This window comes from Apium graveolens, unplaced genomic scaffold (assembly GCF_009905375.1).
Source record: "Apium graveolens cultivar Ventura unplaced genomic scaffold, ASM990537v1 ctg5380, whole genome shotgun sequence".
NCBI classification, from domain to species: domain Eukaryota; kingdom Viridiplantae; phylum Streptophyta; class Magnoliopsida; order Apiales; family Apiaceae; genus Apium; species Apium graveolens.
In genome coordinates, this window is record NW_027418948.1 from 33470 (window position 1) to 44019 (window position 10550).

The window sequence follows — 10550 nt, forward strand, 5'->3', positions numbered from 1 at the left end:
AGATACTTACAAGTAAAATTTCAGAGAACTCAAAGAATGAAAGATGAAGATAATAAAATAAGCTTTCCAACGAGTATAGAATCACAACAATCCAATAAATAGAGAATTAAATACGAAATTTATAAGAATTCAGATTACTAGAATCGAGGCACACGAATCCGATGAAGTACAACAAGAATGATAGTATAACGAAAATATCCGTACACACGAATTCGAATACGAAAAGAAAGAGTACAAGAAATATGTCCGTACACACGAATTCAAATTTGGAAAGAAAGAGTACAAAAAAGATGTCCGTACCTCGAGATCTTAGTTATCGGGAATGCTAACAAAGAATTTAGAACCCTAAATCACAAGAACCCTAATCCCTTAAACTCCAAATCCATAATCTCTGATTTGACTTTGTTGTTCATCTATTTGTCCTTGTCTTGCCTTCTCTTTCCTCCTTTTCTATCTATTTTACTCTCTCCTCTTCTCTCCATCTCTTTCTCTCTTCTCCTCTTTTCATAAAACGTAAGTAATCTCTTTTTGTTCTCCCTGTTGTTTTTTTTTCAAACCCAAACTCTTTCTTCCTCCTTTTTTTTATTAAAACCCTCACTCTTTTTTTATAATGGCCTTACTATTTTTTTAAACCAATACCTTTAAAACAATATTCTGAATATAAGAATAAAAATAAACTTATAAAAACTATTTTAACTACAGCACACTGACATTAATAAATAATTTAATCAAATAATTCAACTAAAAATAATTATAAAAAATCGGGATGTTATACATGTACTTGAAGTTACAGTTCTAGTTCTGACACCTGCTTCAGGATCTCCAATGATTAAATCAGGTGTGTGTGCTTTAGTCCACTTCCTTGCAGATGAAAGTTGATCTCTAGAACTGGATCCTCCCCCATGATCCATATTGTCTCCATCAGCATCTTCTGATGCTCCCCCTGTAGTTATGCTCTCTGAGACTTCAGAATTTTAGTTTGATTTTTTCAGGAGTTGAAGAATCAGAGCTTCCAAAATTATCAGAATTTGGCTCATCAGAACTAGATGAATCAAAACTTGAAGAGCCAGTGACAGGTTCTGATGCTTCTCGGGAGTCTTGAGATGTGGTAGGATCTTCAGCTTGCTCCCCCTGGACAGGTGCATTTTCCTTTGGAGTTGTTACCACAGTTTTAATGACATCAGAACTTAATCCATCAGAACTTACATGATCAGGATTTAAGTCATTAGAATTTCCAGAATCAGAATTTAAATCTTCATTCTCAAATCTCAGCTGATCATGATCATTGAAATCTTCAAGTCCCAGTAATCTTCTTATCATCAAAAGAGACATTGATAGATTCCATGACAACCCTTGTTCTTAAATTGTAGACTCTGAAGGCTTTTGTGGAAAGTGGATATCCAACAAAAATTCCTTCATCAGCTTTTAGATCAAATTTTGACAGCTGATCAGGATGAGTCTTAAGAACAAAACACTTGTAACCAAATACATGAAAGTATTTCAGATTTGGCTTCTTTTTCTTCACCATTTCATATGGTGTTTTTCCATGCTTGTTTATGAGTGTAGCATTTTGTGTAAAACAAGCAGTCTGCATAGCTTCAGCCCAAAAATAGGTTGGTAGCTTTGCTTCATCAAGCATTGTTCGTGCAGCTTCAATGAGAGTCCTGTTCTTTCTTTCTACAACTCCATTTTGTTGTGGAGTTCCAGGTGCAGAAAATTCCTGTTTGATTCCATGATCTTTGCAGAACTCTTCCATGATTGAATTCTTGAACTTAGTGACATTATCAGTCCTTATGATTTTAACAGAATCTTTGATCAATTTATCCAACTGTTTGACATGATCAGTTAGAGTAGATGTTGTTTCAGTCTTCTTGTGCAAGAAATACACCCAATTGTATCTTGTGAACTCATCCACTATAACCATAACATATTTATTCTTTACAATAGACATGACATTGACTGGACCAAATAGATCAACATGCAGTAGGTGATAAGGCTCAAGAATTGATGATTCAGTTTTGCTCTTGAAAGAAGATTTTCTTTGTTTTGCCTTCTGACATGAATCACAAAGGCCATCAGGAGCAAATAGTGTTTTTGGAAGTCCTCTCACAAGATCTTTCTTTACAAGCTCATTTATATTGTTGAAATTTAAATGAGAGAGTTTCTTGTGCCAATTCCAGCTTTCTTCAATTGATGCTCTACTCAACAGACAGATTGCAGAACCATCAGTACTTGTTGAAAGTCTAGCTTCATAAATATTACCATGTCTGTATCCTTTCAGAACCACTTTTCCTGTAGTATTACTTATAACTTCACAGTGTTCTTCAAAGAAATCCACTGTCCAGAACTATGATGTTCATCCTGTTGCCCTGCAATCACAAAGACCACTAATGGTTAGTTTTAAGGACCCAGACTTGCTTGTATCCTTTGGCCTTCTTAAGTTTGTTAACATTTGCAGCGGATTTAGCATCAGAGTTTATGCTAACATTTTTCTTATCAGATTTTACAGTATCAGTCTTTGCATCATACTTTACACTAGAAGGAATTAAAGTAACTTTCTTCAAAGAATGTTTTATCTTATAATAATCATAGTATAAACTATGATATTCCTTACAAGTATTAATGGAATGCCATATACTACCACAATGAAAACAAGGATTTTGTGGCTTAAATCTAACATATTGACTCTTAACTCCTGACTTAGAAGGTAAGGAGTTTATATTCTTATTCTTCCTGCAAAAAGAAGCCAGATGGTTAGAGTTTCCACAGTTATAGCATTTCTTTCTAGGAGAATTAGGAACAGGTATATAATTGTTGCTTTTATTCACACCTTCCTTTCCATTCCTATTTTTCCTAGCTTTTTTTACCTTGTTTACACTGGTAATTTCTTTCAGCTTATGTTTAAGCTGCTTCTTAGTCATTAAGCCTATGTTAACTTCAGTTGGTTTATCATGTTCTAATTTGTCAGAAGTTGACTCTTCTATTACTTCTGTCTCAATATCTTTCATCTTTTCAGAATCAGACTTTACAGTTTTGGCTACAAACTTAACAGGATTTACCTTTGGCTTAGTAGTCTGTTTAACAATAATTGGCTTAACTTGTTCAGTTCCTTTTTCACTTTTCTCATCTCCATAACCTAAGCCCTCTTTCCAGTTTCCACTACTTAGTATATCCTGAGTTGCTCTGCCAGAGTTAGTCCAAGTCCTGATAATCTCTCTCTCCTTTTCTAACTCAGTTTTTAGAGATTTATTCATTTTTAGCACTTCATCTCTAACATAGAAAACATCATCTCTATCTTTCTGAGTTTGATGGAACATAACTAACTCTTTTTCTAAATAATCATTCCTCTTTTTAAAAGCAAGATTTTCAGAAGTTAATCTCTCACATATTAAAGTTTGATCTCTGTAACTAATAAACATGGTTTTAAGATATAATCTCAACTCAGTAATATCATCAGTATGAAAGGCATAAGTTGTTAGAGGTACCTTTAACTCAGCAACATCAAAACTGCTATCAGCATTTGCCATCAAGGCATAGTTCTCCTCATTTTCAGAATCTGAGGTGTCTGCCCAGCTTTTCTTCTTTGTGACAAGAGCCTTGCCTTTGTCACTCTTTCCTTTCTTGCAGTCAGGAGATATGTGGCCTTTCTCACCACAGTTGTAGCATTTGACATTTGAGTAATCTCCTCTGTCAGACTTTCCTCCTTTGCCTTCAGATTTTCTGAAGCCCTTTTTATTAGAACTTGTACCTTTCCTGGAAAACTTTTTTCCCTTTCTGAATTTCCTGTAGGCTATCTTTGTGATACCCTTCACCATAAGAGCACACAATTTCATCATCTCTTCATCAACATCTACTTCAGGTAAACTTTCAGTTTCTGAGTCATCATCATCATCAGAACTTGATGAATCTAAATCAGACTTTATGATGAGAGCCTTTCCTTTGCCTTTCTTTGAGGCAGCCACTTTAGAGGATTCCCCCTCAACTTTAAGAGCAACTGTCCTTGACTTTCTCCCATGTCTCTTGCTTCTTTGATCCATCTTAAGTTCATGAGTCTTGCGCATACCATAAATTTGATCAAGAGTAGTTTCATCAAGAGCATAGTTGTCTCTTGTAGTAGTTGACTTTAAATCCCAACTTTCAGGATGAGCTAAAAGGAATTTAAGATTTGAATCTTCAAGATCATATTCCTTGTCCACCAGTGACAGATTATTCAAGAGTTTGACAAACCTGTCATATAAACTAGTTAACGACTCATCAGCTTTTGCGTCAAAGTGCTCATACTCTTGAGTGAGTATAGTCCTCTAGTTCTTCTTGATTACATCAGTTCCCTGACACCTTGTTTCTAAAGCATCCCATATCTCCTTTGCAGTCTTGCATTAAATTACCCTGTTTGACATGACATTATCAATGGCACTATGCAGCAAATGCCTTACATTTGCATCCTTGGCAATAGATGAGATATCTTTAGCTGTGTATTTACTTTTCTCCTTTGGTATGGTCTTTGCTGGCTGATCTGCAACTACAACAGAGAGCTTGGTTGGCTTATGTGGTCCTTCATAAATTCTGTCAAGGTATTATGGATCTGTAGCTTCCAGAAACATAGCCATCTCCAGTTTCCATATGGGATACTCAGAAGGTCTCAGCATGGGAACCCTGATAGTCTCATATCGATTGTGGGTTTGAGTCTTTGGAGTTTCTTTAGTTTTTTCGGGCTTGGTTGGATTTTCTGCTTCTTCAGACATGATTGTTTTGGATCTTTACTGTATGTGTGTTAACAGATAGGCTCTGATACCACTTGTTAGGTCACACAACACTGTAGAAGGGGGTTGAATACAGTGTAGAATACAATCAAATCGATTTAAAACATAAGTAATAGAAAACAGATGTATTCGAAATAATAAACCCTGTTACAATGGAAATGTTTTCTCTCAGTGATGAACAAATATCACGAGAGCTGCTAGGTTACAATGTATGATCTTCTCGATGATCGTAACACATATAGTGTAAACCTATGTATGTGTTTATATAGATACATAGTTACAAGATAACTTCTAATTGATATGGAATATAATTCTGTCTCCTAAAATATATCAATCAGATATCTTATATAATTCTTCTAGTCCTCTGACTCTTTCCATGCATATCTTCTTCTTGTATTAGTCTCGATCTTCTTTCCTGTAAATCAGCTTCCTTCCTTAACTTTTAGTCCTCCAGTACTTAAGTTCTGATATCCATCTTCTGATATTATCTTCTGATAATCTAAGTCCTGATATCCTTAAGTCCTGATTCCAGTAAGAACTGATATTTCCTGTTAGTTAAGATCTGAAAACTAAACATGAAACATATTAGACATGACATCTCAAATATATCCAACAGGAGATTAATTCCGAGGATGTTTCACATTTTACTAGAGTCAAATACCAACCAAAGAGTTTGTTTATTGTAATGGAGGTTGGTTTGATACCGGTGACTTAGGGAGATTAGACAATGATGGAAATGTCTGGCTAATTAGGCGTGCTAATGGAAGGATCAAGAGCGGAGGAGACAATGTGTACGATGAAGAGGTGAGCATAAAATTTTCACTTTTATTTGTGTTCTTGCTTTGCATGCTGCATGAAATAGAATCAAATACTATAATATTAACGTAAGTAAGAAATCTAATAGATTTTATGAGATTCTCAAGTTCTTCTATTTCATTTATTATTAATTTTTTAGGTAGAAGCTGTCCGACAGGAACATCCTAGCGGTTCCCGCACTGTTATTGTTCGACTCCGAGACACACACCTCACAGAAATAGTAGCCACTTGTATTTAACTAAAATCTACATGAATGTGGACCTTTTATTGTTCAAATCCCTTAGTTAAAGACAACTATCGATGCATGTCCAGTGAGATACTCCAGAACTTCTGCAAAGGCAAGAATTTAACAACGTATCTCTCTAGAACTTACTCTATATCTGGAGGGGGTTAACTTTTTTTAACTTCTCACGAGTTTGTAACTTTATTTACACTACTAAGTAGTTTATGCCTTTAAGGCTCTGCATCCACAAGCAATAAATAAATAAGACTAATGTGCAAATATTATTTTTTATTTTTTTGCGAGTAATAACACTTCCATAAGTTCATTTATATAAGTTGCATTTATGTCGCTGGTAAAACAGGACAACAACTCCAAACAAAGCACCGATAATGCCGTAGAAAATTATGCAGAGGTAGTGCTTTCTGAGGATCCAGTAAGAGATAAAAAAAATCTAGCTAAAAAGGAGCACAACACAGTGCACTTTAATATATAAAGTTGTGATTTATTTCCGACAAAAAAAACAAAGGGTTCCAAGTTTTGTTTAGGTTTTAGCTACCAGCAAAAGTCTCACTAAACATGTTTTAGTGCTAACAATGTTAGTACAACAAATTTTCATGGAGTTGTCCTCAGTTTGATGTGGTATATCAAGTTGTATTTGACTGGTAATATTTTGTTGTAGGAGACTCCTTATTTAGCTGTTTGTACCCAAACATAGAACTGTAGTTGTAGAATTAAGCTGTTGGAACTATCACAACAATCAAATTTAAATAAAATATAACTATTACTTCATTTACTATTGGAGCAGTAGCCATATATATATTTAGAGTTCATTATATTGATAAGATATGGCAGTAGAAACTTAATCAGAAAAAGCCAAGGATAGACTCAAGAAATTTTATGTTAAATCAAAATCTTTAATTTGACACTCTATGATGACTTCTATAAACTGATAAATAAAAAATGTAATTATAATTTTTTCTATAAACTGATAAATAAGAAATGTTACAATTGTTTTTCCTGTTGACATCTACCGGTCAAGATTACTAGATGCATTTAACAGTTGGGGCGGGGATTTAACTTTTGACTTGTCAAAACTGATCAAGTTTGTTGTTGACCGAAGCCAAGGATGCGCTACTACTATTGTGCTTCCGAGATGCATAAGCACCGAGGATCTTATATTTGTTTCTGACAAGTAAGAATTTATCTAAAACTCTAGTACTCTTAGTACAATTATAGTTTTATACATTTTAAAATGTACGAGTTTTAACTGCTCTTCATCATTAAAATTATTTTGCAGATGTCCTTCTTTGAAAGTTGTGGCCGTGTTTGATACATATGACGGTGATGTTGGCTGTGCTATTTCAGATCTCCTTGCCAAATGGAAAAAATTGGAGGTATTAAAATTGGACGGGTGCCTCAATCTGGATCTGGTACTAATTATTGACGAAATTGGACTCAACTGTAAGAATTTTGTGGAGCTTTGTGTTATAAATACAGACATTAATCAGTCGGCAGCATCAGCTATAGTTTCAAACCTTTCAACCATAAAGCGGTTGGTTCTTGACAGGACCAACCTTGAAAAGGTTAATCTAGTACTGATATTGAGGGGATGCAAAGAACTTGAACTGCTCTATGTCAGGGATTGTGTAGGATTTGACAAGGATGATGGGGAGATACTAATGTTTGCTTCTGAAATTAAAGACTTCCGATGTGATGGTTCAACAGCCGAAATCTAAGACTATTGCTAAGATTTTGATGACTATCCCTGATAATCCCAGATCACCCCGGGACCTTCTCCTTGTAAGGCCCGACCTCGAACTCCTTTTAGGCTGTGGCGATGGCCGTGTGCGGTGTAGCTGTAGGGTGGGAACCTACAAAACAGAACCGGAGGGGGGTAGCGTCCCCGCGGCACCTCCGGCGTGAGGATGAGAAAGGGTTTTGAGGAGAAGAAGGGCAAAGTTGGAATTATACAGATATGTTTGCGAGGAGTACGTGTGTGCAGGTAAAAATATGTGTGTAAGAGAGAGAGTATAAAAGCTTGTCCTAACCTTCCTTCTGTTCTACCTTTTATAGGCCTCCTACTAGGGTTTAGGGGTTTGTTCCTTTTCATCTGGACCGTAGGTTGGCCTTTTGGACTGTAGGGCATCTGGACGCCTGGGATGCGTCAGAGTACTATCAGATCTGGACCGTAAGAACGTTCTGGATTCCGGGTGCCTGGAAGGTGGTGATGTTGCCACGTGTCCTGGGCTCCCCAAGGTCAACGCTGAATCCGTCAGAGTACTATCGGATCTGGACCGTAGGAACGTTCTGGATCCCGGGAACGTGGACGGTGGTGATGCCGCCACGTGTCCTGGGGTCTTATGATTGGGCCCTGGGCCTCTCCAATTGGGCCTGACTTATTATGGGCTATCAATCCCCATTATGAATATGAGTTTTTATGAGTATTAAGAAGATTACCCAATCTATCTATTTTGATTACTGATGCGAGAGCGTACTGCGCCATGTCATATGTTTTACTCAACAACCCTGCTGACTTTTGCTATTCTCAGTATATTTAAGCAATTTAATATTTTAACGGAAATGTCAATGCTTAACTAATACATGTGTCTGTTTCTTTCCGTATTCATCATTATTGTTATCCCTAATTTGTGGTGCCCTCTCCCAGTGGTTTATGATCTCTGTTTATATCTGTCATTCCATCTCATAAAGTAGTATACTGCTGCAAAACTAGAAAAGGGAATACTAGATCCATAAGATTAATTTATGAATTTGTCACTATTTAATAAATTTCGCTTTTTTGAAACAGTCTAATGGTTGTTCCGATTCCTAAGAAAAAAGAAGGATGAAATTGATACTTCCTCATTTTTAAAATAGCTGTGCACTAGTTATGCATAATAAAAAAAGTACAAAAGATTGATGTTTCCGATAACTTTCAATTTTGACAACTTACGCCATTTCTTGACTTTCTGATGCTGTTTAAGAGAAGACATCCTAATTTTAGTAAAAACGGCTTTTCATGGACTGCTAATGTTGTTAGGAACATATGTGTATTAGTTTATATTATCTTAAAGGCTACTAATGCTCATTTAGAATTTACCCACTAAATTTACTCATGATCCACTATCCATGACCCATTTAATTTTTTTACACATAAAACATTATATTATACAGATATACATGGATCTTTTAAGATTTAAATATTTTATAACCCATATACAAACTAACCTATTATACAGCTAGACCCCCCTAATTGTAGCAACTGATTAGTACGTTCAAAATTTTTTTGAATTTTTTTCTCTCTCAAACTGGTGATAAATGTTGTAACTGATTAATAGGTTTCCTCTGCTGTTCTTCTCAATCGAACGATTTTGCTCCGTCGATCTCCTGTCAAGCATGGATTCACGCTCCCTGGAAGGCTCAGGCTCTGCAAGGACATCACTTTTAGGTTTGATTTCATCATGAATAACTGTTAACTATCATGCACGTTAAGTGTTATATGATTTTGAATGATTTATGTTTTTGTCCGTAGGGTTGAAACGTTTGATTCGTAGCCAAGATTCATCAGATCAGGGCTCAAATCAATCTTCTATGTTGCAAGCTATCCCAAGTTTTCCTGTTTCTGAGTTGAATGGTGAATATCATTCTTCCTCTTACATTTTGTATGTAGATTGTAATCTAATTCATGTTCTTATATTCGTCTCATTGAGTCAGTTGTGAAACATAGAAACGTATGTGTTGAAAAAGAAAATCAGAGTCCCAATGTTACAGTCTCGAATACACAGTCACCAGGTTCTGCATTATTATCTGGTATATTTTCCATTATATTTGTTTATTATCTGTTACATTACTGAATGTTGGGAACTCATGATTCATATGCATTTTGTAGTTGGATTTAGGTCTCCTTTACAGCCATTATTTAATAGTAATACAAATGTATTGCGAGATTCCAGTCTACAAAATCCATCTAATTTTGTTGCTGATGTTTCGTCTAATAGAACCACCCGGACTTCCTTCACAGGTATTTGGATTTTTTTACCAATGTAAAGTGCAGAAGTGGGAATGTTTGTATGACTATTTGTTCTGTTTTTTTTTGTGTTGTAGATTTGAAACGTATGAGCAGAAGTGTGGGTTTGAGACCTCTTGGTGGATCAAATAGCACGCCTGTCAGTGTACAAATTTCACCTATTTCGGGGATTACAGTTGAAGAGAATAACACTCCAATTGCTAGGTGCATGGATCAACCTGCTACACTCTCAGATATTACCAATTTGCCGTGTACGTTATATTATAACTTTATACTGAAATTAAGATTTTTGTATGCTCTGTTGCGTTTACTAAATTGCTAACATTATATTATGTTGTTTGTTACAGCTGTGAAACGTAGAGTACGTAGTCGCAATATTGAGAATATTTTAGCTATTAATAACAGTGTTTCAACGAATAACCAAGAAAAAAAAATTACGCCTTCAGAAGAATCATGTGTGTTACCTATTAATCAGTTTATGAATTTTCTAATTTATAAAATTTGTAATACTTTATGTTTTATTTGCTATTACGACCAACAAGAATCCATTGTTATTTCTTGATGCAGCTAAGAAATGTAGATTACGTGGTCCTAATGTTGATAATAGGAAGACAATACCACAGAGTAAGTTTTGTGTGATGCATATTAATACATGATTATGCATGTTCATTTATAAGATTTCATGTTTTTATTGTTGTGAAAACAATTAAAAATCCATTTGTGTATT

At 35.4% G+C, this 10550-nt stretch overlaps 1 protein-coding gene across 1 annotated transcript; it reads left to right on the top strand.

Moving 5' to 3' along the window:
• The first annotated feature begins 5520 nt into the window (after positions 1–5520).
• On the top strand, positions 5521–8415 carry LOC141702621 (uncharacterized). The gene is made up of 3 exons (XM_074506269.1): positions 5521–5564; positions 6797–6991; positions 7097–8415. Exons 1-3 carry the CDS (start codon positions 5521–5523, stop codon positions 7533–7535), a joined length of 678 nt encoding a protein of 225 aa, XP_074362370.1. The 3' UTR covers positions 7536–8415.
• Positions 8416–10550: the final 2135 nt, after the last annotated feature.